This window comes from Aulonocara sp. 'chitande type north' Nkhata Bay, linkage group LG14 (assembly GCF_057382095.1).
Source record: "Aulonocara sp. 'chitande type north' Nkhata Bay isolate Kocher_YH1m ecotype deep benthic linkage group LG14, A_spYH_male_GT1.1, whole genome shotgun sequence".
NCBI classification, from domain to species: domain Eukaryota; kingdom Metazoa; phylum Chordata; class Actinopteri; order Cichliformes; family Cichlidae; genus Aulonocara; species Aulonocara sp. 'chitande type north' Nkhata Bay.
The window spans coordinates 35,996,104-36,022,284 of record NC_141357.1 but is presented as its reverse complement, the minus strand read 5'-3'; the positions used below and the strand labels follow the sequence as shown (position 1 = coordinate 36,022,284).

The 26,181-nt window shown below is 40.8% G+C and overlaps 1 protein-coding gene across 3 annotated transcripts; it reads left to right on the top strand.

Annotated features, from left to right (window-relative positions):
* Positions 1-207: 207 nt before the first annotated feature.
* On the top strand, positions 208-25,082 carry LOC147315128 (cullin-5). Of its 3 annotated transcripts, none has more exons than XM_086262380.1 (19): positions 208-305; positions 3,103-3,212; positions 6,689-6,788; positions 7,403-7,579; positions 8,117-8,258; positions 8,569-8,714; positions 8,897-8,977; positions 10,544-10,637; positions 11,048-11,178; positions 11,595-11,702; positions 12,351-12,415; positions 12,526-12,658; positions 12,751-12,882; positions 13,706-13,829; positions 14,039-14,214; positions 15,071-15,232; positions 16,143-16,261; positions 16,442-16,565; positions 17,533-25,082. In XM_086262380.1, the coding sequence occupies exons 1-19, from the start codon at positions 282-284 to the stop codon at positions 17,725-17,727; spliced, it is 2,343 nt and encodes a 780-aa protein (XP_086118506.1). In that variant the 5' UTR covers positions 208-281; the 3' UTR covers positions 17,728-25,082. The 3 variants fall into 3 exon arrangements, with proteins under 3 accessions (XP_086118506.1, XP_086118507.1, XP_086118508.1); XM_086262381.1 differs by lacking the exon at positions 208-305 and adding an exon at positions 364-741; XM_086262382.1 differs by lacking the exons at positions 208-305; positions 3,103-3,212 and adding an exon at positions 3,705-3,890.
* Positions 25,083-26,181: the final 1,099 nt, after the last annotated feature.

Below are 26,181 nucleotides of genomic sequence, written 5' to 3'. Positions count from 1 at the left end.
TATACAGCAACCACAAAAGAGATGAGTCAACATTATTATTATTATTGTTGTTGTTATAAGTCCATGTTATTACACAATTTTATTGTTGCACTTGTTAGGACTAATTGTGACACGTGATCCACGAGAACAAGCCCTCCGCCCCTTCGTGTGTGTGTGAAATAAGGTTTCTGGGAAGATTTCACAGTAAAAACGCTCCTTTTGTGCGGGCTGACATTACCTAATGCTGAGCCGGCTCCAGCAGGAGTCTCGCGAGATTCTGCGAGGTGATAAGTTGAAGAAACATGGCGACGTCTAATTTGTTAAAGGTAAGAAGCTCTCGAATATATCGCATTTCCTATGCTTGTGCGCACATTCAGTCTCTCCGTTTCAGTGTGTGTTCACGCCTCTAACGGAGATATGTGCTGTCGGTGCCGTGTTTTGCATAAAAGCGCGCTAATTTTTAAATAAACGGATTAAATGTACAAATAGGTGCGCCTGAAGTCACAGTTGTCACCGCTGTCGTCTGTCCGGTGTTAATATCGGAGTCCGTTTGCCCCGGTATTCGTGTATGGCTCCAGCAGAGCAGAAGCAGAACCGAGCCCGTCTCCTGCGGTTCTTAACTCGAGCCAAACCGTAGCCGTTAGCCGGTCACCTCAAGCCGGCGACGACGAACCGACAGCCGGAGCCAGCTTGAAGCCAGGGAAACACGGTTCGGGGAGAAAATCAACCGACAGGACATCGCGTCAACCCCGCAGCTCAACCGTAAATACGTTTCTTTTGGCCAGGTCTTTATTCTTAATTGGTTTTAGCGATCTAACAGCCGGTAAACCGACACCCTCCCTCTGCAACCGAAACCTGCTAAATCTACAAAAGCCTCCATTAAACATAATGTCTTCCAGCAGCAAACGTTAATAACACACCGGGCTACCTATGACAGAGGCGGTCAGGTCGGTGCTGAACATAATTATCGACAGGCGGCTCCCCTCCCATCTGACCCTTGACCCTAACTGCTGTCACACTGTTGGGAGACTTGATGAGCAAACACACGTGCTGTTTTTCAAGCAGACTTGATCTCTCCAGTGTGTCCCAGTGTGAAGGAGCAGGAGCTCTGCTTTGAGTGCCTCCTAAATCACAGAGCCCCTCACCTTATCCCTGTCCATAAGGCTGAGCTCATACACTCTTCAGGGGAAGCTCATTTCCGGCGTTTGTATCCACAATCTCATCCTTTTGTCACTACCCAGAGCTCATGGCTTTAGGTGGGGGTAGGAGCGTAAATTGGTCAGGTCTGTGTCAGATTATGAGCTCCAGAGGATGAGCAGCATTCTCTCTGCACCACAATTCTCTGATTTTACGGTCCAGAGGTTGTTGAAAAGGCCAAGAGGAAAAATCTTGAGGTCGGGAGCTTTTCCCTCTTTCTAAAACAGCCTGGCTTAAATACAGCGAGCATAGCCCTGCACATTTGAACAGAAATGTGACAAAGTGCTGAAATGTATCAAAGTCCATGAATGTCCTTAAACATTGCAGAGTGCTTAAAATCGAGTCATTCTTCCAAAAACCTTGCTTTGATTGCTTAAATGAAGTGTTAGATGGGCAGATATGAAGAAAGAGTATGAGAAGTGCTCCAGTACTCTAAATCTGTGGTTCCCAAATGATGTAAAACAACCAATATTTTATTATTACTGTGTAAGATGGCATATAAAGTAATGTAACAGTACACAGTCATTTCCCCTGGGGGAGAAAAAAGAGAAAACCTTTGTCATAGGTAGCTCGGTCTGTTTGCATAGTTACTGGATGATGGGGATTATGAGAGTGAGAGACAAACCAGGAAGTCAAAGTGGGTGTAACAGGATCATTTTGTTTTGGGGTTTGTTTTGCGTGTGGCTCAAACCACAGCTAACTACCAGCACCGATCACCCGTCAGCTAAAGAAAGAAAAAAAAATGTTCACAGAGGGCTGGAAAACCATTTGGTGGATGGTTTGAAACTGAGCAAAATGAAATAAATTAGGTGATGACAACAGCCTGCATGCTAGTGGAGGTTCATGCCGACAAACCCAGGTTCATGCTGTTTTCAAATGGCTAAATGTTACCTAATCTTACTAAGATCAAACTGCTGAAGGGAATTCAATTAAATTGATCACAACATACATGAATTAAGACATAATTATAGATCAGAATTTGTCTTTAAAACACACATTGAAGGTTTGTGTCCAAAATGAATGTTAAGTTTTTGGGGGTTTTAACAAATAATTACTACTTTTGAAAAAGAAGCTTTTTTTTATGTTATTAGATTAGAGTGGATCATCTGCTCCTAAAGAATAAGATGATGAAATTTATTATACGTTATAATTATTTATTCCGCTCAAATAAATGGAATGGTGCATAGCTCTTTAAAAGAAAAGACAAAATGCAAGTACAGCTAAGTGGTTGTCTTTTCTCACTCGCTTGGGTTGGTTTCCTCTTATCTGTGTACGTGTAAAAACCGTAATCAGTGAAGCCTTTGTTTTCGTGATATTTAACACATATTTGTCCCCAAAGTCAGGACAGAGTTGGGGCTCAAAGCTTTTCAGTTTGTTAGAAATCCACACAAAGAGCTGAAAGAACTGGTGGCTGTGGTAGTCTTTAAATTAAGAAATGAAACCGAACCTTTCTGTTGCAGTCAGTGGTTCTGTGTGGCTGTTGTTTTTGTGCCATTTTAAATCCCTCTCACCTGAATAAATAAAGGTTAAAGCCTATATTGTTCTGATACATTAAGTCCTCCTTATAGTGTCTCTAAGTTTGCACAGATGTAAATACAGGTGTGTGTTCAAACACTGATTTGAACTTTGCTGTGAGTTTAACAGAAAAAGTTTGAAAACCTCTGCTCTAAAGTCGTCTTTTCCTTCTTCCAGATCTTATATAAATGTGTGCAGCTGAACAGCAAATGTTACCACAGGTGTCACACGAGTGTTTAAAAGTCTTGCTTATGTAAAAATATTAAAAACTTCACTGCAGTGACTGGCCTGTGGTCGTTTGTCTGTATTTGTGTACGTCTGCCTAGTCTTGCTTTCTGTCTTCACGTCTCTGTTCTCATGGCTGTTTTTCTTCTTCCTCCTACTCCCATCCATCCCATGTCTCTCCTGCAGAACAAGGGGTCCCTGCAGTTTGAGGACAAGTGGGATCTGATGCGGCCCATCGTCCTCAAGCTGCTCAGACAGGAAGCTGTCACCAAGCAACAGTGGTTCGACTTGTTCTCGTAAGTGATGCTGTTTTGCTTTGTCCGTTAGTTACACAGCAGCTGCTGACGTTTCTGGAAGCAGCTGCTTTATTAGTTCATTTTCATGCAGGTGTTCTTCAACGGGTGTTGTTATAGTTCTGCAATGCTTTCACAGGTCCTGCAGATCTTTCAAAACTCTTAAAGCTTCTGAATCTATAGAGCACAACAGTGAGATTCTGGAAGTAAAAATCCAGTTCACGTCCTCCACAGGAATTTTGATAATGAGCCATAATGTTGTAACCACGTGAAGTGGACTGAAATATTGTGAAATGCTGCTAGGCGCTCCTGTAGAAAGCACACGTCCATACGATATCAGCTGTTTTAACCCAAAAAAAGACATTTTATTTGCAATGTCATGAAGAACTGTTTGACCCACAATTCTAAATTTAAATAACGACTGATTGGTGCAGGTTGCTGTTACCATGGAAATGTTTAAACCAGTGCACGTCGGGTCACTTAGTGAACGCAAAACTTCAGAAACTGCAAGAGCGGTGATTAGTCGGGAATGAAGCTCTGCAGCATATCGGTCCGAGGCTATTTTTACTGCACACACCACGATAATGAAAAGGAATAAACTCAAGAAGGCTGGAAGTCGTTCTCTGTGGAATCTGGGATTTGTAGTCCTTTATGTAATGAGTTGTTCCTTCACAGTTAAAAGTAAGTATGCACATGGTTTTGTACAATTTTTTTTTCCCAAATCACATCTTTAATGGTCATGATGCAAATCGGAGCAGGTTGGTTTGTTCAAACTTTAAAAATCTTCTATTTAGGATTTTCCAAAAGGTCAGTGGAGAAAGTAAATGGGGAAATTCACTTCTACATACGGAGCCCTTGAGAAAGTGAGCCGTCACTGTTGTTGCCCTCTGTTCACCTAAAACTAATGTATTAATATCAGTGTTTTAAGATTCATTTATTAGAAGTAGCTCAGTGAACAGTTGCTCCTCGGGACGTAAAGTGGGTGGTAATCAGAAGGCCAGATCAATGTGGTATAAATGCCAGCAGTCCCTTTAAATTCAGCCTTTCTGACATGCGTTAGCTCACCTTTTATGTTATCTCTGTACAGAAATCCTTGTGCTAGATTCCAGACTAACCAGTGTGTTGTGGAAACCTCAGAGAAAACTGTTATTCGTAGTTTAGTTACAGGTAACTCTGATATTTCCTCCCATAAAGCACGAGTGGACAGGCCCACCAACTCTGTCGGTTTCTTGAAGGAGGTACAAGTTCCTTTTGTGTAAACATGGGCATTATATGATTTTTTTTTCCCTTTTGTGAATTAAACAGCTCATTGAGATCTTTACTTACTAATGTGTGCCTGTTTCATGTGTGCATGTGTGGTCATGTTGGTGTTACCCCCAACGGGAGACAATAAAATACTTAACCCTATTTTTTGTTCTGCTAAGTCTGTTAGTCCAGAACATTTCTGACGAGACAGCAAGTTTGCAGCTGATGTAGCCCAAAACATCTCAGAGCAGTTTGTTGTTAGTAATAACAGGGACACCTAACAGCTCACAGAGCTGAACATCTGGAGACTTGTTGTTGGTTTTTCTGTTTTGGTAACTATAAAACTGGTCTTGAATTTAATGCACAGTAGCATTAAACATATCTTACAAAGGCTGAAGATGTGGGAATCCTCAAAGTAGTGTGGAGTTTGTGTTTCCATAACCGCTTCATAGAATAGAAAACAACAAGCAGCTGCAAGTAAAACCCACAAGGACATCAAGGCATCTTTTCACCGGTGCTTTGACCTGTTTGCTCATGAAAATATGATGATTTTGTCTTTAAAATTTGTGTTAAATCATAAAAGGCGTGAAAGTAGCAAGTGCTATTTCAGGAATTAAGAGCTGTATAGAGGATTACATTCATATTTAGTAAAGCACTTGTAACAGCTTTGTTGGAGAATTTCATTTATCTAGCCTTCAGTCTTGTCAAAGATTGCAGAAGATCGTGTGATTCATAGGTTAAAAGCCCTGCAAGCCTTTTTTTTGTGATTTTTGCACTATTTAAACTTGAACTGTGTGGAGGCCAAAAGAGGTGAATAGGAAGTTGGTGACTTGTCATTTGGTATTGAGAAATATGATGAAAATAGCAGAACAGGAACATGGAGAGTTTTACTGCGACTTCTTATCTTATCCAAAGATGTTTAAAGAGAGAGCGGTCCAACAGTTGATGGAAATTTTAGCAAGTTTATAACGTTTCATGTGGAGACAGGAGCTCACAGAGCGTTCATATGTAAGGTGCTTAGTTATAGGTGAGAAGGATTAAATAAACGTGGCGAGCAGGAGAAAGTCCCCAAACTCAGTTATCCAAGAAAACAGCTCAACCCACCATTTGTTGGTGGATCAAACCAGCAAAATGTTGTTTGCTGGTTTGATCCACCAGCAAACATCATTTTCTCCACATCACGCTGGAGTTCCTGGATCCAGAATAATATCTGCATCTGGGCTTATTTGGACTATTCTCTTTTGAACATGAAGGAAACATCTCACAGTTGTTCTTATTTTAATGTGATATGTATTTGTAAAGATATGATGTCAAACCTCCAGATTTTCTTATCTAACCTCATTTCTTAGTGACACAGAGAGCAAAAAAAAATCCTGGATCCAGATCAGGTTCAGGTTTATCACAGTGCAGCAAACTGGGAAGTGAGAAAAAAGAGAAAACCGGCCTGAACATTTCCAGAACAGCAGGTCCTGTGGTGTGGAGGTGGGGCTTCTTCTAATCAGTTATTATCATCAGTGTTGTGATTGTAACGATTAAAGCCCAGCCTTGGGTTGTCGGGGCAATCTAATGTACTCCTAGTGTCAGTCCAACGCTTGGACTGATGGGAGGGTTGCATCAGGAACAACATCCAGTATAAAATCAGTGCCAAATGAAATATGCAGATCCATCTGCTGTGGTGACCTCGTGGGAAATAAGGGAACTGCCAGAAGTATTTTACTGAGATGTAACTCAATTAAGCACGTAAACAGATTTATTGAACTTAAAAATAATTTTTAAAGTGAATGTCTTTGTATTTTAATTATGATTTAATTGGAAAATAATCATTTGAGCTGAATACAAATGCAGTAGCATTGCAGGGAGTGAATGTTGCACTAAGTTTGAGTAATTTCACAGCCCTGAGCTGCAACACGAGGAGCTTGGATGTTATTAAAGAAAGTTATAATAGAAAGGTGTCTAAACACATGTGGACACAGATGTGGTTGCGAGGGTGGTTTTCCACTGTCATTAAGACCTGTGGGTGTTTTGGGTTAAAGTTTTTAGACTCTCTTGGGTGGTTCGGTGTTTGTGTTAAGCACCTGTATTTGCTTTGTCTTTGCACTTTTTACTGTCAGGCAGCTGATGACCTCTGACCTAGAAAGGAGCTTTATGAAGAAGCTTAGATTACTCTAAATTTAAGTTTACATAAAAAAATTTCAGGTCTAAAGCCTCACAGATGTGCTCTTTCTGTCCTCCAGAGATGTTCACGCTGTGTGTCTATGGGATGACAAAGGACCAGCCAAAATCCACCAAGCCCTCAAAGACGACATCCTCGACTTCATCAAACAAGCACAAGCTGTAAGCAGATAAACTCAGATCATGTCAGGAGGATTAGGCGGAGTCATTGTCCAAAGTTGCCCTTTTCCACATGTTGCATACTCGCTCCTGGCATCTTCTCAGAGCTACGAGTACTGTGATTGGTTTAGAGAAGGGACCTGCTTCAGTAGAGTGACCAGGAGCCTCTTTACACTCACTTGCTAACTGTGAATTCCCCACAACATGTCATGAAATCGGTGATGGGGAGCTGGAAGGTTAAATCCTGTTTCAATGTGACCTCATCAGACATTTGGGCTCTCACATCCAGGTCCATTGTTTACAGTATAAAATGCCTCAAGATGACAGTTGTTGTGATTTAGTGCTATATAAATACATTTTGAGAGTTGGGTGGTTTGGTTAGCAAGCTGCATCCATATACTGTACAGCTACAGACACAGACATCTGCTAATTAGTACAAAATAAGAGACTAATCAATTATTAGAAGCAAGCATGACCATAAAACGCATGAAAACCACCAGATGTGACCTTTAATTGTCATGCTTACTCTGGAAAGGGACAAACACAGACATGATGAGTGTGTTTGTTTGTTTGTTTGTTTGTTTTCTGGTTGATCCATATCACCTCCGTCTTCGCAGCGAGTGCTGAGCCACCAGGACGACACGGCTCTCCTCAAAGCCTACATTGTGGAGTGGAGGAAGTTCTTCACCCAGTGCGACATCCTGCCCAAACCCTTCTGTCAGCTGGAGATCACACTGATGGGAAAACAAGGCAGCAACAAGAAAACCAACATGGAGGACAGCATTGTACGCAAGGTGAGAGGTCAACATATGAGCTGGGGAACCAGAAGCACTAAAGGAAGCAGAAGGGAAACACGGTGGCTGGTGTGGACGGCTGATTGTGAAGAAAAGCTAAAGAAGCAGGAGGGGATTAGATGAAAGAAGACAAAGCCTTTTATGAACTTTATAAAGTCATAAGTGGAAATCGTTAGTAGGGAGGGCAGATATCAAAGTGGAAGAATAGTAAAAGGCAGAAAGGCTGCGAAAGAAGAGGCTCACGCAGAAGAAAACATTGAATTTTAACTGTTATATGTAGACGGTGGAGAGCAGCTAAGGGTCAGTTAGCCTCGAAATCTCGAATCAGTGAACAGCTTAAAACATGACTCATACGATATTTATTTGATCTCTGTGAGGAAGGTCTCGGAAGTGAGGGGGATGCTGTGGGTGAGGGAGTGTGACTCAGCAAGCAGGAGGTTTTGTTAGAAGCGCTTCATAAATAAATTCGGCTTCACTATTCTCAGGTTGCAGGAAACTGATGGTATTATTGTTTAACTCCCTCCTTATTTTTCACAGCTGATGCTGGACACGTGGAACGAGTCGATCTTTTCAAACATTAAGAGTCGCCTGCAGGACAGCGCCATGAAGCTGGTGCACGCCGAGCGGCTGGGCGAGGCCTTTGACTCTCAGCTCGTGATAGGCGTACGAGAGTCCTACGGTAAGACAGGGGGGGGCATGTGCTCCATCACTGCTTATCCAATTTGTAAAACCCATGAATGGTGGATGTTCAAATCTGCCTCGGAAGAGAAGATAAAATAATGATAATAAAAGCCAAAAACAATATTTTTGAAATCAAAGTGATAAATTTAGGAAAGATAAGGGAAAAAAATGTAAAAAATATACAGTGAAAATGTCAAGTTATGAGGAAACAAACTGTATTCAGCCTTCAGTAGCCCCAAAATGTCATCATAGTTTATAAAAAATCTTGAAAAATATAAATAAACACTTTCTTACTTCTCTCCCACCAGTCAACCTGTGCTCTAACCCGGAGGACAAGCTGCAGATCTACAGGGATAACTTTGAGAAAGCCTACCTGGACTCTACAGAGAGGTTCTACAGAACTCAGGCGCCGTCCTACCTGCAGCAGAACGGTGTCCAGAACTACATGAAATATGTACGCCACAATAGTACTGATGCATATAAAATGATCCCACTAATGAATACGGAAGTCCACCTTAAAACATTTTGAGGACAGAGCGTAGAATAAAGTTGTGCTCCTGGCTTTGTGCATTAATGAAAGCTTTAGCTGTTTGAACCTAATCTTCATTTTCTGTGTTTCTGTGTGTTTCCTTACAGGCAGATGCGAAGCTGAGGGAGGAGGAGAAGAGAGCGCTTAGATATCTAGAAACACGTCGTGAATGTAACTCTGTTCAAGCAGTAAGTGTCTTTAAGAGGAACAGAAGTTCTTTTACTGTCCTGAACGTGTGTTTCCAAACTGTCCCATCATCTGCTCACGTTATATTCAGTGTACTGATGCAGAACATCGTAACCGAGCCTGATTGTGCTCTACACATGACACCGAGGTAGGACAGATAAGATTATTGGCCTGTGGAGAAAGCTCATGTTAATTTCTTTGCCTTCATAATTTATGTATTTCTTGATGTATATAACCAACAAATTAGCAGATTTATATTTTTGATTCTATGATCTAAATCTGCACAATAATTAGTATCGATCCATCCAGCCATCCATTTTTCTAACAGCTTATCCAGTTCACGGTCGAGGGAGGGCTTGAGCTCATCCCAGATGACTTTGGGCTAAAATTATTTCTACTAAGAGCTTCTCAAACTTTTGGGAGGCAGGGACTCCTTACAGCGGGTAAAAAGTTTTCGAAGGGCTGCCTTACGATCCTCATGCTGATAAAACTCTTTACGCTTTAGCTTGGCTGACTTCATTTGCTACCACTCGAAGACACATAACCCGTTTTGGTCTTCCATCGTCATTCTCGATAAAGCCAAACTCAAACATAACCGTCGTCATACTTTCTAATTTTAGCTGGTTTGGCTTGGACTTAAAAACGTGTCCATTGGGCTAATTAGCTCAGGCCCGGGTGATGCACATGTATTTATGTGCCACGACATGTTTCCAGTATATGGCTCGTGGAGCCCTTGGGGTCCAGGCACCCCAATTTGAGAGCCACTGTTATAATGAATAAATGAACATAGTGAATAAGCTAATTAAAGTTTATTCTGCTACCCGCCTGGATGCTGCAGGCATCGCTGCCAGAAAGAGAGACGGCTTTTTTATTTCTGGAGTTCACCTGAAATCAAACGGCTTTCATTTGACTTTAATTGAGTTGTGCTGTCGCTGTGTCGACACACCTGAAGGTAGAAGGAGATGCTTTTCTTCATGTTTAAGCTTGTTGAACAGGTGCTTTCATGAAGAAAGGGTTGCCATGGACCCTTTACCCCCTCAGGTTTAATTCTGACTGCAGTAAAAAGCACAGCTGGTGCTGACTCAGCTCCACCTGTTTTCACCATCTTGGTTGCCATGCTGGCTCTTTGCTTCAAACTTCTGTTGTTTGTCACATATTTTGTTGTGGAAAAATGGGGCCTGCTTGGGCTCCTAAATATGTTTTGCAGCCTGCGTATGCTTACTTTAACTCAAAACTTCTGACTGCAAGAAAAAAGAACTTGTTATATCTTGTACACCTACGACTTCACCTGTGAAAGTAACAAGTAGTTGTAACAACAACTTCACCTGTGAAGTCGTGAGGAAACAACCTCAGGTCAGCAGCTCATCACTGAACTTTCTCTCAGTCATCCGTTGGTTGTGTTGAACCCTCCCGTGTGTGCTTTCCTTCATCTGGCCTTTCTTTTAGGGTCACTTCCTGTGTTGGTTTCAGTTTAAACTGAATTTCGGGAGTCTTGTTAAATGTACGTGCTGCCTGTTAATTTATATCTTGTCCTAACGGCAGTCTGTATGTTCTGTGTATCCTCACAGCTGATGGAGTGTTGCGTGAACGCTCTGGTGACCTCGTTCAAAGAGACAATCCTCGCCGAATGTCCAGGAATGATCAAACGCAACGAGACAGTCAGTGAGTACCTCAGCAACGTCGCTGCTGAAGTTAACTCTGTTGATTCGCACTACAAAATATAACATCTGCTGAAAATAGTGGCTTTGAAATTCACTGCTGCATCAGTCAGGGTCGATTTAAAGATAGAAACTGCTTCTGCTCTGGTTTCCTGCATGTAGAGCTGTTTGTTCACCAACCACAGTCAGGGCTCGTGAGCATTTACGACACAAGTTGTTTTTATTAGTAGAAGGATTTATAATTAAATGAACAAGTTCAGCTTACTCTTTAAGTTGGCAAAAATCATTTTGAGGACTTGGATTATGGCAGTCCTCAGCCATCTGGGCTTTCCATGAGCCAGAAAGAGCAGGAAGTTTTAGTTTCATCCCACGTGCTTCTTGTCCAGTGTGTGACGCTGCTTTTCTCTGGAGCAGAGCTGCACCTCATGTTTTCACTGATGGACAAGGTTCCCAACGGGATCGAGCCCATGCTGAAAGACCTGGAGGAGCATATCATCAGTGCTGGACTAGCGGACATGGTGGCTGCTGCAGAGACTATCACTACTGTACGTGCACAAACACACACTTCAGCAACCACGGTCACTCGAGGAAGAATCAGTCAGTTCCTGCAGCTGTTCCCCTCAGAGTCGGCTCAATGTTTTTTATTTAATGAAGCCATGCAAATACATTTAACATAGTTACAGGTGTACGGGTGAAATCTGGCACTTTTAAAGTTGCTCTTTTTCTTTAAGTGCAAGGTTTGGACTCCTTTGTTGTACTCGGGAAACATTCATAGTATGAATAAACCTTGCATGGCTTCATTTAAGTGGGAACCTTTTTGAGATTTGAAATCATTTTTTGTATTTTTTATGGAATGAGCCGTTTGTTGGCATGTTTGAAAGATGAGAGATGAAAGTTAATATTCGAGGTCTGCTCTGACAGCATGCTCAGTCATTTTTAATGTGTGTGTGTGTTTGTCCAGGACTCTGAAAAGTATGTGGAGCAGCTGCTGACTTTGTTTAACCGCTTCAGTAAGCTGGTAAAGGAGGCTTTCCAGGATGACCCACGCTTCCTCACAGCAAGAGATAAGGTCTGTTTTATCTGACTTCCAAAGAAGTCACTCCTTTAAGTTTAAATATCCAGTGATATTTAAATGAGAATGTGCAGGCCTGTGTATTCCTCACAGGTCAGGGTCAGGTGCAGCGTTTGGGCTGGTATTTTGGTCAAAGTTCATATGAACAGGTTTCACTTTTACAGTGTCGGTGCTACAGCACAGCTTCAGAATAGCAGGAGGGTTCTACACGAATACTCCAGGTTCATAAGAACTTAACTGTAGCTTTATTTATCCAATGTAATCCACCGGGAAGAAAAGTGATCCGGTGTTCACACATGTGGATTCATCGTACTGTCACATCCTGATCTGTGCTGATTCGAGGAGGTTTCTGCTAAAATAAACAGAACGTCTTAAATCAGAGCAGCATGGACTACTGGAGGTGGGGGCTGCTGGGATCTCTGTTAGGGTTACAGTAGAAATCAAACATCACATGTTATTTTGTTCAGCTGTTAGCTGGTTTATCAAGGACTTCGGGAATCTTTAGTCTGCTGTGCTTTTGCTAAAACCACTAGTGAAGAAATCAAATTGTTTCAATTTATTGTCTGAAATGGAAAGGCTTTAGGGCTCTTTGGTATTTTAAGAATTGTTTTTCTCATTGCGGTGGTATTTTCTGTTACCTCGCAGGCTTACAAAGCGGTCGTCAATGATGCCACAATCTTCAAACTGGAGCTGCCGATGAAACAGAAAGGGTATGTTTGGCCACTGTGGGTCTTAAATCGCTCGTCGCTGGTTAAAACTGGTCACAGTGTGTGTGTGTGTGTGTGCATAAATGTGTGAATGCATTTCCTTGTTGAATCAGAGTCGGAATGAAGACTCAGCCGGAGTCGAAGTGTCCGGAGCTGCTGGCAAACTACTGTGACATGCTGCTAAGGAAAACCCCGCTCAGCAAGAAACTGACCTCAGAGGAAATTGAGCTCAAACTCAAAGAAGTGGTGAGTCTAATCTCAAAGCATATCAGTCCATTTATGACTTCCCCTTCTCTCGTTCTCTCGCAGATTCATGCTTTTCTCTCCCCTCCTTGCAGCTCTTGGTGCTGAAATACGTCCAGAACAAAGACGTGTTCATGCGTTACCACAAAGCTCATCTGACCAGGCGCCTCATCCTGGACATTTCGGCCGACAGCGAGATTGAAGAGAACATGGTGGAGTGGCTGAGAGTGAGTTCAGCTTTTCTTGAACTTTCAGCAGCAGAGTCATAAAATCGCTACTGATTTCAGCGACATATTAACATATGTATTAATATCGCATTAATATATTAATGCAGCAAAATTCAATTCAGTTTTATTTATACAGCACCAAATCACAACATCAGGCACTTTATATTGTAAGATAGACCCTACAATAATACATACAGACAAAACCCAACAAGCACATGACCCCCTATGAGTGAGCACTTTGGCAACAGTGGGAAGGAAAAACTCCCTTTTAACAGGAAGAAACCCCCGACAGAACCAGGCTCAGGGAGGGGCGGGGCCAGCTACTGCGACCGGTTGGGGTGAGAGAAAGAAGACAGGATAAAGACATGCTGTGGAAGAGAGACAGAGATTAATAACAAGTATGATTCAATGCAGAGAGGTCTGTTAACACATAGTGAGTGAAAAGGGTGACTGAAGAAGAAATACTCAGAGCATCATGGGAATCTCCAGCAGCCTACACCTATTGCAGCATAACTAAGGAAGGATTCAGGGTCACCTGATCCAGCCCTAACTATATGCTTTAGTATAAATTAAAGTATTAAGCCAGTTTTAAGTGCTTTTATCATTTCTAGGGTGTCCTGTAAGTGATTTATGTTTTTGTGCTTATGCAAAACATCTGCTCTTCCCGACGCAGAAAAACTGGTTACTTGATAGAGACGAAGGCTTTGGTTCTTTTAAATATTTTATCACATCATGCCATGTGATGTAAATCTGATGTTTAACAATCAAACTACCCGTTTGTCTGATTTTATTGCTTCCTTTGTGTGTCTGTGTGTGGCTGTAGGAAGTGGGAATGCCTGCTGATTATGTGAACAAGCTTGCCAGGATGTTTCAGGACATCAAGGTGTCAGAGGACCTCAATCAGGTCTTCAAAGAGATGCACAAACACAACAAGCTGGCACTGCCAGGTAACACACACATGCACTGTAGCATACAGCGCAACTATTTTTATGCTAACATGCGTTAGCTATGACATATGTCTGCGATATTATGTGTAGCATGGTGCCGCACATGTCTCAAACAGTTAAAGCACGTTTTGATTATGACGTGTCACGTATTAAACCGAGCGTAAACGGTTTCTCTTGATTATTCACTTCATCTTTTCATCTCCGTGCAGCGGACAGCGTGAACATTAAGATCCTGAACGCCGGCGCCTGGTCACGAAGCAGTGAGAAGGTTTTCGTCTCGCTGCCCACAGAGCTGGAGGACCTGATCCCCGAGGTGGAGGACTTCTACAAGAGGAATCACAGCGGTCGGAAGCTCCACTGGCATCACCTCATGTCCAACGGCATTGTGAGTGTGTGGAGTAAAGCAGAGTTCCTGCTGCCATGAAGAGCGGAAAACACGAATCTCCTGGAAACTAAAATCTGAATACATTTTTCTGTTTTTCTCATCTCTTCTTTGTTTATCTGTCATCCATACAAATTTGTTCAAATTTTTTCTGCATGTGCAAAAAACAGGGCATCTTCCTGTCTGTACATTTCAGAATTAAAGCCCTAGAAATATAGCAGTGTGGGAGATTCTGGGAATTTAAATTAAATTAAATTTTTGATTTTTACAAATTAGGAAATAGAAGATTTTTGTTTCTTAACGCCTTCTGTTATGAAGAACGCCTGATATTTGGAGTTAAGGGAACTCTAAATCTTCAATTTTATTATCAAACAGGACTTTTATAAGAAATTTGGATGCAAGAATGTCCATAAACGTAAATAATTGAGAAAAGAACTGGATTAAATAAAAAGAACACAAGTTATTGAAAATATCCTTTTTAAATGATACTCATGTGTGCACACCTGAGCATTTTCTCACGCTCGGGTGATACTCTCTCAGTTTTACTCATATTTTCATGAACTGTTCTCCTTCAGACGTTTGTTATCTCTGTGATCTTTTTTCTGGTCACCTCTGTTTACACTTTCCAGTTTTCAAACAGGGATTCTTTGGGTCATATGGAAAGTTAGAAAAAGAGTTTAACTTGACAGTCTTTTGGAAGTGCTGGTTGAGACTACTGGAGAGTTATTCTGGTGTATTTTTTAGCAACTTTTGTTTACAGCCTGCTGCTGCCCACCTTTCTCTTTAGAAGATATCGGGCTACCAAATCAGCACTGACACTCGCCTTTCCTTCCTTGTCCTTTGGTTCTGCTCTGATCAGATCACCTTTAAAAATGAAGTGGGGCAGTACGACCTGGAGGTGACGACGTTCCAGCTCGCCGTGCTGTTTGCCTGGAATCAGAGACCCAGAGAGCGAATCAGCTTCGAGAACCTCAAACTGGCCACAGAGCTGCCCGACGCAGAGCTACGCCGAACACTCTGGGTCAGACCGAATTTCTCCACTTACAAGTTAGACGAGAAATACAGAGGATTTAAAAGTTACTGAGGTTACATCAATTCTTCGTAACTTGTAGTAGCGATAACGCTGCCTGTATTGCAAAGCCATCCACCCAGTGGAGACGGCAGATGTTTAAACAACACTGTGATTTGGTTAAAACGTGAAAAGACTTCTAAAATAAAAGGGAAGATTGTGTCTAACTTTGTTTGAGAAGTGAAAGGACATCTATTCCTTCTCAACCTTTGGACAACAGGCGGGTTTGAACTCAGAGTCAGCTGTGCTCAGCGCTGTTAGCACTGCCTGTACTACATTTTTATTTTAAGACTGTTAAGATTAAAAATGTCTTTTGCAGCAGTGCCCCGGCAAAGGCAGGCATCGGGTCAACCAGCAGTGGTTACATAGATTAATAATGCATGCAACAACACGGAAGAAGTTTAAACATGTAAGATCATTAATGAAAATACTACATGACATAAAAACATAGTAACAGGTAACTGTCACAGTTATGCCACAAGGGGGCAGTAATGTTCCAGCAGCCATGAAGTAACTGTCTGCAGGTCAGTTAAAATGAGCTTAATGCTGTTTAACGTGAGCAGCTCTTTTAGGTTTGGTTCATTTTGCAACTAATTCCACAGAGAAGGAGCCTGTGAACGCCTGTCTGTACGTCTGCAAGTAAGATGGGAACAGACCAAGAATGGACTTATTAAGCGTACACCAGTAACCGATTCTAGGGAAAGAAAAAAACATCCTAGAATGAAACTTAGCAACAGTTATGCCCACAGAAAATCAGTGGTAATTAAATAAGAGTCAAGCTGTCCTTTAACACGCAGTATTTGTGGCTGATGATGATGATAAAGTTTAACTTCAGGTCTCCTGCTCTCTCCTCACTGTGCAGTCTCTGGTCGCCTTCCCGAAGCTGAAGAGGCAGGTGTTGTCTTACGACCCCCCGGTGAGCTCACCCAAAGACTTCACAGACGGCACGCTCTTCTACGTCAACCAGGAGTTCTCTCTCATGTAGGTCTTGGCATTTATACAAATCTTAACCTCGGGAAATGATGTGGACATGTTTAAATGTTTCATTGTTATTATAATCCACTCATGTACGGAGTAACTAAAGCTCTCCTCTATATCACCGCTGTGTAAGTCCCAATATTCAGATACTGATCTGTGTCTAAATGTTGACATTTTTCTCAGTAAAAACTCCAAAGTTCAGAAGCGGGGAAAGATCAATTTGATTGGCCGTCTGCAGCTGACCACAGAGCGAATGAGAGAAGAGGAGAATGAAGGAATCGTTCAGCTCAGAATACTGAGAACTCAGGTACGGGAACACTCCACCCGCACAGACTGTGTGCAGCCTTGATGGCTGCAGGACAGAGATGCTTCAACTCTGCTGCTTCTGTTCAGCTCATCTGGGGCATGAGCAGGTTACGGCTCGACAACAGTGCTGGCTGTTGCCGTTATCACATCACATTTTTCATTAATGTAAAGCACAGTCAGGCTTTACTAAATTCACTAATTTCATTACAGTTATACTGATGTCATTACCTGCATTACAAAAGTTGTTCAGTTATCTGGAAGCTGGGCAAGAAAAAAATGAAACAATTTCTTTTCTTCTTCATGTTTTTCACTTGCGCTACAATCAGCTGATTTCAGTTTGTATGTGGGAGGAAGAAAATTGTGACGTGGTACAGCTTTGAGGAGCGGAGATATAAACATTACTTTTATTTTTATTGAATGAAAAAAAACACAACTTCAGCAAACATCTGCACAGCCAGCATGCTAACGCCAAGCTAGCCAGGAACCCGTTAAGATGTCGTTAAGGTTGAGTGCACTCTGACCTCAGCACAGCAGCCACAGCCTCCGTTTCTACCTGTTTCTACCTACCTTTGTATTCACACGTAAATACTACAAGAAAGTTCGTATGTGTGTCCTCAGTAGTTATCTATGTGGGATTTGTGTTTGTTTATGTGACCGTGCGTTTCAGGACATTTTACAGAGTAATGATAAGGCAATGTAACGGTAAATGTAAATGACTTCATCAGACAGTTAGCACGAGGGTCCATGTGGACGTCTTCATGCCTGTGTGCAGACGCGTCCGTAGAGAATTTACGCCACAATTCACCAAATGCCCATGTGCCTACGAGGCGGACTTCAAAGAGTTAACAACAGGTTAATAACAGGAGCAGAGTATAATCCAGGCTTAAATCAGTACGACCCTCTAAATGAAATGTCGTCCATCCCTGGTCTACACAAAGTTCTAACATTTCCTTTTCTTTCCTCTCCAGGAGGCCATCATCCAAATCATGAAGATGAGGAAGCGGATCAGCAACGCCCAGCTGCAGACGGAGCTGGTGGAGATCCTGAAGAACATGTTTCTGCCTCAGAAAAAGATGATAAAAGAGCAGATCGAGTGGCTCATCGAGCACAAATACATAAAGAGGGACGAGGCGGACATCAACACCTTCATCTACATGGCCTAGGCAGCGAGGACGGAGTGTGTGTTTTGCTGTTTTTTACGACTGGCCTGCATCTGGCGCTTTAAAACCTGCGAGATGAGACAAACAAGGACTTAAAGGATGTGTTGGAAGAAGGAGAAGAGGGCTGGGAGCGCGCTGAAGGACACGGAAAAGCCTTTTTAACAAAAGTGTGGCTATTGTTTGTGTTTGTGAGACGCCAGTGTGTTACCGGAGTGTCATTTCAAGCCGTAGCGTTGAGTCATCTGGCCGTGTGTTTGTCCCTGCTGCCCTCTAGTGTCTGCTCAGAGGAGAGGAACGGCGGCGTGCGCCGTCCGCCAGCAGCTCAGAAGAAGAAAAAATAGTGATGTTATTGAATACTTCCTGCCTTACTTTCATCAGCAGTGGACTTCGGAGAAGGAGGTGGAGAAGGAGTGAGGGCAGAAAAGGAGAACAAAGCTGATATCAGTCCTTTGCTTTCACTTCATGCGACGGCTGCCATGTTAGCCGCAGCCATTCAGCATCCCTCCTGTCCTACACTGATCTAATACTCGAAGAGGGAATGCAGAGTGAAAGCTGCCATCGAGGAGGAGAGAGACAAGTTCAAACTACCGAGGAGTATTTTGCCAAATCGTGTGTGTGTGTGTGTTTGAGTGCATGGTGTGTATCTGATCTTTTAGTTGTGCGTGTTTGTATGTGTGTGTGCACTTTCAACAGCATGCTGCTCTATAATTTTTTTTCCCCCTTCAGTGGAGAATCTGTCACACTTTGGTTGTTTCAGAAAGGGTTGGGAATTTAAATGCTGGTATTCCGATTTTTTTTGTGATCCCCTGACCGGGCTGCAGGTGACGTCATCTTTGCAGAGCCTCAAGAACAAAACGAGAAAGTGTAACTGCCCCAGTGTGTGAGGTCTGGACTGTGCACGCACTCAGATGGAAGTTCAGTGTCTAAATTTTTACCTCATTCATTCTAAGAGTGTCTCTGTTTGTTTTTTTGTTTTGTTTTTTTTTGCACAGTTAGAGAAAACCACACAGCTGCTCTGTTGCTTTTACTTAAGGTTTGAATGAGCTGCTGGTGTTTGGACCTTTTTCCAAAGCAGAACACTGTCTGAGTTTGTGTGATGTGTGCGCACCCTTTTGTTCTTCCTTTCTGCCTGAACTCTCAGAAACCTACAAATCACCTTCAGCCCATAAACCTTCATAGTGTTTGAAGCAAAGCAACAATTTAGTCCCTTTAAAGCAGCTCTCACGATTCTGCAGCCATAACTTTAGTTCCGTTATCACCGGGACATAAAAACTATTTAGAATTGTCAGTTTGTCTCTGAATCACAAAAGCCTTTAAAAGATTGGTGACTGCCTCAAAACAAGCTGAACTTATTCTACACACTTGGTCCAGAGCAACAACACGATTGTTTCTCATCACACCAGAGCTCTGAATTTGCTCCATGCTAATGGAGTTGGAGTAAATGATGAAAAAGTGAAAACGTTTCCCTTTTTATTACCATAATGAGGACCTAGAAACACCTGCCACCACACAGTGAAGCTCCAAACGTTTAGGGGGAATTAAATAAAACAAAATCACAGGATGTGTCAGGGGGTCGAACCAAAACAATTTTTAGAGATGAAAGTTGTAAAATTGCAAAGGAAAATATGCAGATGTGCTGTACAGCAGATCCATTACACTTTATATACTTATCATAAATCTGGCACAGGATGACACCTTAAAGAAAAAAGACAACTATGAACTTCCTGTTCAGGCTAATGTGCTATTTCCCTATGTTAAAGAATTCAGCGACCTTTGGGAGGTGACCGCGCACTGCAGTAAACACCATGTTACATACAGTAAAGGCACAGAGGCTGTTTTATCATATTTAACCAAAATCTTAGCATTTTCCATACAATCTATAAACATTTGATAAGCTTATACTCACATAAGGCCAACTTAAATCGAGGAAATGTGTTGAGGATAAACAATAATCCAGTGTCTGATTGGTGCAGGGCACCAAAAATTCCACTAAACGGGAAACAACCCTCTAAAAGTAACGAGTTGTTCTTCTGCTCTTTCTCATCTGATTGTCATTTGGTGCTGTAGCCTCTGCAACATCTTCAAAATGAGTGTGAAAATGTATTTTGTCAGCTGACCGGTCAGTGAATGCGAGATCAGCTGCAGTGAATTATAGAGAATAAAAAGCTGCTGAGGTAAATATGGAGAACCAATCAGTGCCCCCCACCCCTCACAATCAGCAGATGTTGTTTCTGTAAAATTACTTTAGGGAATTTAATGAAGACGTGTCAAACTTTACATCACACTATGTCTGCAACTCACTTAGGGGTGAGTTGCAGACCCTTAAAGTACACAGGGTTGAGTGGAAGATTGAACTTTTTAATTTATTAATTTCCAGCATTTTTCAGCCCTCATAACTCCAGATTAACTTCACTCCACGTGTCATCACCTTAACAGAGTTTTAGTTTTTTCCATGATTTTTGGACACGGAATTATAATAATGTAAATAATGTGTTAGTCCCCGCAGTGAAATTACTCCTCTGCATTTTAATGTCTATAATTCTGAGTAACAGAACCAGGTTTTGGTATCCTGGAGAAAAAGTGCGTTTTGGGTAAACCTTCAGTAGTCATCTCACCATGAGGGATAGGTGGAGGATCAGACCATGCTATGGCATGAAAAGGTTTCATTTTTAGCTATGTTTTGATGCCAAGCTCACCTTCCAGAGGTGATCCCTTCATATTAAAAAAACGTGGCTGATTTTTATCAGTTGCACTGGGAATCTTTTTGCTCTTGTTGAACTGAGAATCAAATCCTGTGAGCAGTGAGGAAAAAGAAAGACGACTGTGAATGTGTGGGGTTGTTTTTTGTTTGTTTGTTTTTTAATATTTATTCTGTATTTATGAGGAATGTTACTTTTTGTCCATTTTTTTTTTCTTGCCTTGTTTTTGCAAACACGTCTGTTGCCGTTGCAGTACTGACTTAAACAGTACTGACTTAAACAGTACTGACTTAAACAGTACTGACTTACTGACGCTCTCTCCTCTGTTTTAGCCTGCAAAAAAAAAACTGTTAGTCTAATTTATTTCACTTTCCACATAAAGATTTATCTGCAATTTTGTCAAAATGCTGAAGCCGCTTTTAAGTTTGTTACTGCGACACATTGATGTTGAGAATAATCCATTTTACACACTGACGTGCAAAAAAAACCATTTTAAAAAACGCTGGAGTTTTCGGATTATTGTGAACTCTTCTGAATGCAGTGAGGCCGTCTGCCTCAGGTTTCACCTGAGATGAAACTAACTCCACATGTCAGTCGCATTATATGCAGTTTTATTCTCTATGCACAGGCCTGGCTCACTTAGTTGTTGTTTTTTGTTTGTTTTTTGCAGATGATACCCTGTTGTATTTTTAAACACATTTGAGGACACTGAGGGACTTTAATGAGTTCTTTCTTTGTGTGATCTGTGAGGAAAAACACTCATTTAATTATATTCAGTCTCATCTGTCTCTGTGTTAGTCAGTAGGGGGTTTCCTCCTCTGGTTTTCTGAAGAGAAAAATCTATCCCAAAACTCTTAAGTCTCAGTGCTGGGCTGCTTTATTCTTATTTTCTGTCAGAGTTGAGGAGTTAAACAGTTAAACCTGCAGTAATCTGTCACACAAAGCACAGAGACGTACAGCAGAACTGGCACAAAATCCCAAATATGGTGCACCATCTAACCTCTTATTCCGCTTGTTCCGGTGGTTTTAGAGGTTTGGTTTGCCTATAAAGATCTAAAAAAGAAGAATTGCTCCACGACTATCAGGTCAGCATGCATGATCCCTGTTTCTTAGGATAGTTAAAACCTCTGAGAATCTAATCTGTGTGTCTCGTACTGTGCATGTGTTAAGCTGCTTTACCCTGCTTACAGGTTATCTGCAACCTGCTTTGCAACCCACCAATACTCAATCTCCTTTTTTTGTTTTTAAACTGCTGTTTCAGATTTATTCAGTTTCAGATCCACAGTCATAGGTGACATCACTAGCTGGGTTTATTTATAGGCATAAATCCTCAAATGCACATACAGCTAACTGGATGAAATGGATCAATAACTGGACCCAGCACACTAAATATTTTTGGGGTGGGTCCTTCCTTTGTTTATTGTTTCTGATAAGCATCTTTTTCTGGTTGAGTTTTAACTTCTGGCCTCAAGGTGTACTGTGTCGTTTTGATTGAAGAAGTTCCAACAATCACAGAAACTTGGTCTGAAAATCATTTTTTCGATGGTTGGTACTCAGAAATGATAACTTGTGAAAAACTAAGAAATTCAAGTTTGTTAATCTGTAGTTGGAGGGGGGAAATGTCACCAGTGAGATTACAGAAGGGCATCAAGGTACAAAGCTGGATTTGTACTTACAAACCTCCAAAAATATTTCAGGCACTGAAACAAAACTTTCAGCTTTGAATCTGCCATTTAATTATTTTTTTCTCTTTTGTTTTTCTCAGACTTCACCTCGCTGTTGATAGAAATTATCCTACTGATGCTGAGCTCATAGCTAGTGGTTGTCTTCAAAGTTTAAGACTGAAATAACAACCATCCATCCATTTTCTTCTGTTTATCCTTGTCAGGGTCACAGGGTAACGCACATAAATGCTCTATCCTGTGACCCCAGCTTGATTCATTCATATAAGCACTTTTATTCTGTGCTTTCTTAAGCATAGTTTTCATTCATCATCCCATGGATGTATTGGAGAGTAGCTTGGGGTTGGTATCCTGCCCAAGGATATTTGGTATCTAGACTGGAGCAGCCAGGGAACCAACAACTTTACAATTATAAGATGACCTGCTCTACTTCCTGACATACAAATCTAAATCTTCTAAATTTAGCTCAGGCATTCATGAATCCAGATGATGTTTGTAATCTTCTCACTTGTTCTGAAGTTTATAAGTTTTAACTCATAATGAGAGGTATGTGCAACAACCAATCCGTCAGATGTATTTGTGGCTTCCAGAGGGTGGGTTACTGTAACTCTTGATGTCCTTTCTATTCAGCCCTCACAGAAAATTGTACAAATCCTTTTTGGTGTTTGTGGGTTTTTGTCCTGTTAATTTTTGACATCAGCTTTATTTGTTAATGTTTGCAAGGTTTGCTGCTATAGTAACAACAACAGACGAGCTCAGTCTCACTCACTTGTTGCTTACTTGACAACTTTGGGTTTGAATTCAAAGAAAGTTAAGGCATCCTTCCCTGTGTGGCCACACTTTGAGAAATTTAGAATTCGTTTTCTAATCACTTTAATGCTTTTTGTTTAATATGTCAGTTATGTAGAACTGAACACCTCCAGTTTAACTGAATTTCCATCAGCTTCAGTTCTGCTTTGTATTAAGTGCTAGTTTTCAACTATTACCATGTAAACAGACTGAACTCAGAGGGTAAGCATACCTGTTGCCTGTCAGACTACTGGCTGAACCCGAGCCTCACTTGAATTGTTTATACAGGCTGACAAACTTGAATTTCTTCAGAGGTTTTTCAGTTTCACTGCATCATTTCACAAGCTGTCAGTCTTCAATAAAGGGAACCTTTTATTCTTCTCACTGTATGTCATATACATGTACTGTTAGAAGCTATTTTACTGGCTAAAATGACAGAGTAGTGTCATTTATGACCCCATTATTTAGCTTAAGGTTTCTCTCCTGATCTTTTAGGAGACTATAAACTTTGCATCAGTACCAGATATTATAATAGAAACTCATGAAATGGACACTTGTTTTAAATGGCTCTGTCTGTGTTTATCGTACCTATACTGTTTCCCTATCTATGACGTATTCTAAGATATGTCTTAGAACTGAAGAAGCTTCTCTGATGAGGGGTGGAACATCTTCAAGAAAATTAAAACAAAATCCAAGCTCCTTAGAGTACCATGACCTGGATAACTGGGAACCTACACAGACATTTTATAATATTCTTAGTCATTTGTTTATTCATTAGTTTTTGATCATTTTTGTGCAAAAAGGAGTCGACTGGACTCATTCCTACATCAGCTGAGCTGTCAGTTTGGGCATTAAATGTCTGTCTCAGGGCTTCTGCAGCAGTAAATCTTTGCATTATAGCTGTGTTAGCCATGGTTCACTACAAAACATCACAATGATTCATTCCCACTTTTAAGCACAACACAGGGATTAGAAATGGGAATTTACCCGTAATGTCTAAAAACATAAATATATTTCCTCAGAACTTTCCATGATCTTTACCACACAGGTGGGCAGATTATCTTACAGAAAACTATGAAAGGTTTTCAAAGAAGGAAACTGACAAATTGTTGGGGAAACATTTTTAAGATTAAAAAAAACACAGCAGTAAATATAAGTATTTAGTTGAGGTCATAAAAATTGGATGGAAGCAGATTGTTTTGAGTATGAAGGGAAAGACTGAACGAAAAAAAAAAAAGAATGATTTCGATCTTCGAGTCATGCAAAGCTACTCTATCAGAACCCAATCATCAAAATATGGAAATAAGCATAAGTGGACGCCTTTAAACTTCCGTAACTTCCAAAGCTAATTCACTCTCTCCAAAAACAAGCTGTTCAGAATGTGAAATTTAAATAAAGAGAATCCCATCATTTCAGTTTGTATCTTTATTTAAACAAAAACAATACAAAGACAACATATCAAATCTTTTTTAATAAACCTTAGATTTTATTTCAGCAACATGTTCCACAAAAGTCAAACCCAACTGCAGAAACATCCCACAGCTCGTTAAATGTATTAATGAGAAAATGAGGGTTTAAAAAGTAAATATGAGGAAGCTTTCACCACTGTGAAAGGATGTGTGAGTAGAGTTTCAAAGTTTTTCTCAATGTAAAATTTCTTTTTCCAACTAAAAACAAGGGTGTCACCACCTGTGTGATCTCATTTTATGCCCCTCCCCTTTTTTAAAGATATATTGTCTGATTTTTGCATTTTACTCTCGTTTGAAACATTTGGATTAACCACAGCTGAAGTTAAAAGACTGAGTGATTCTTTTCTTTTTCTTTTGGTTGTCTCATGTGAAAACCCGGCCTGCACTGCACAGAAGTCAGATTTTACTGTAGCCTTGTGTGACGACAACACTTGAACTAAACACAATCAGCCACAGCCTGAAAACCAGCTGAATGTTTGCTATGACATCAAGGAAGGACTTTAAAAGTGTGTGTTGGCAATAAAAGAAAAAAATCAAAGTGGGATGAGAGTGCTTCTTTTGAGTACTGCTTTGTTTTTGCTTGTTTTAAATTTTTTTTTTTAAAGTTGAACAATTTATTTACTGGCAAAATAAAGACAAATGTTTTCTTCCTACTTCCAGTTGCTGTAAAATTTAATGCATTTAAAGAAATTACTTGAGCTTATTGCTTCAAAAAAACAACCCAAATGACCTCAATTTAACACGAGTGGGTTATACTCGGGTGTTTATTTATCAAGAAGATAAATTACAAGGACTTGATGTAGTTTGCAGACTTATTCTGCAGTTCAATTTCCTGAATTTCCTGGAGGAACCCACCCGAGGGATTAATAAAGTTTCATCTAATCTAATCTTACTTCATATTAAGTTAATTAAGAAAATGGTAAATAAACAAATGCAATGTCACAGTGAATGACCTCGGTTTTTTTATTTAAGTTTTTTTTTTTAAATAAATCTATGAGAATTTATGCTGAATATTTACATTTTAAGAGATGGTGTATGGGCCACAATCATGTGCTCCATACACCACACAGTTACAGGAACACTGGGTTTATTAATGTTCCAACAACCCTCAGTATAAACACTAACTCTGAGTTAATAAACACTAAATGGTAAATGGTAAATGGCCTGTATTTATATAGCGCTTTACTAGTCCCTAAGGACCCCAAAGCGCTTTACACATCCAGTCATCCACCCATTCAAGCACACATTCACACACAAGTCTCAGGTCAAATGGTCTTTTGCTTATTAAACCTTTAAAAACAAAGACTAGAGACCAGCAGGGGGTCATATAATGACACCTGTTATATGCATATGTTTCTACTAAACTATATTTTGCACGTAGATTATACTTTTTATCCATAACATTTATTTTTAAACTTGTTATTTTGCAGATAAATTGTGTTATTAAAGGACAAGCTCTCACTGCAGGATTATCTGTGGATCAGCTGCCTCTATCCTGTCCATCCTGCTCACTCCCAACAAACATCAACTCCTCTGTCTTTGGCCTCACCTCCTGTCTCCAAACCATACATCACAGCAGGTTATGAGAGCTTCTCTTTTACTCTCGCTATCACTACCTTTCTGTCATAAATCACGTCACCCCTGACACCCGTCTACACCCAGTGCATCTAGCCTGCATCTCCTCTCCACATCTCCTGTGCACTGTCCATGACAGAGATTTTTTTTTTTCATTTTACTTTTTTATTTGTAATTTCACTAGAATTAACCTACCTCAATGTTTCGTTTTAGTTAACTAGGATAACCTTCCTTGTCGTTAAC

Bases quoted from the DNA above. Each gene is read 5' to 3' on its own strand.
- LOC147315128 (XM_086262380.1), top strand. From the start codon at position 282: ATGGCGACGTCTAATTTGTTAAAG. The intron at 306-3,102 runs GTAAGAAGCTCT...TCTCTCCTGCAG, and splicing joins CGACGTCTAATTTGTTAAAG to AACAAGGGGTCCCTGCAGTT. The intron at 8,715-8,896 runs GTACGCCACAAT...GTTTCCTTACAG, and splicing joins TCCAGAACTACATGAAATAT to GCAGATGCGAAGCTGAGGGA.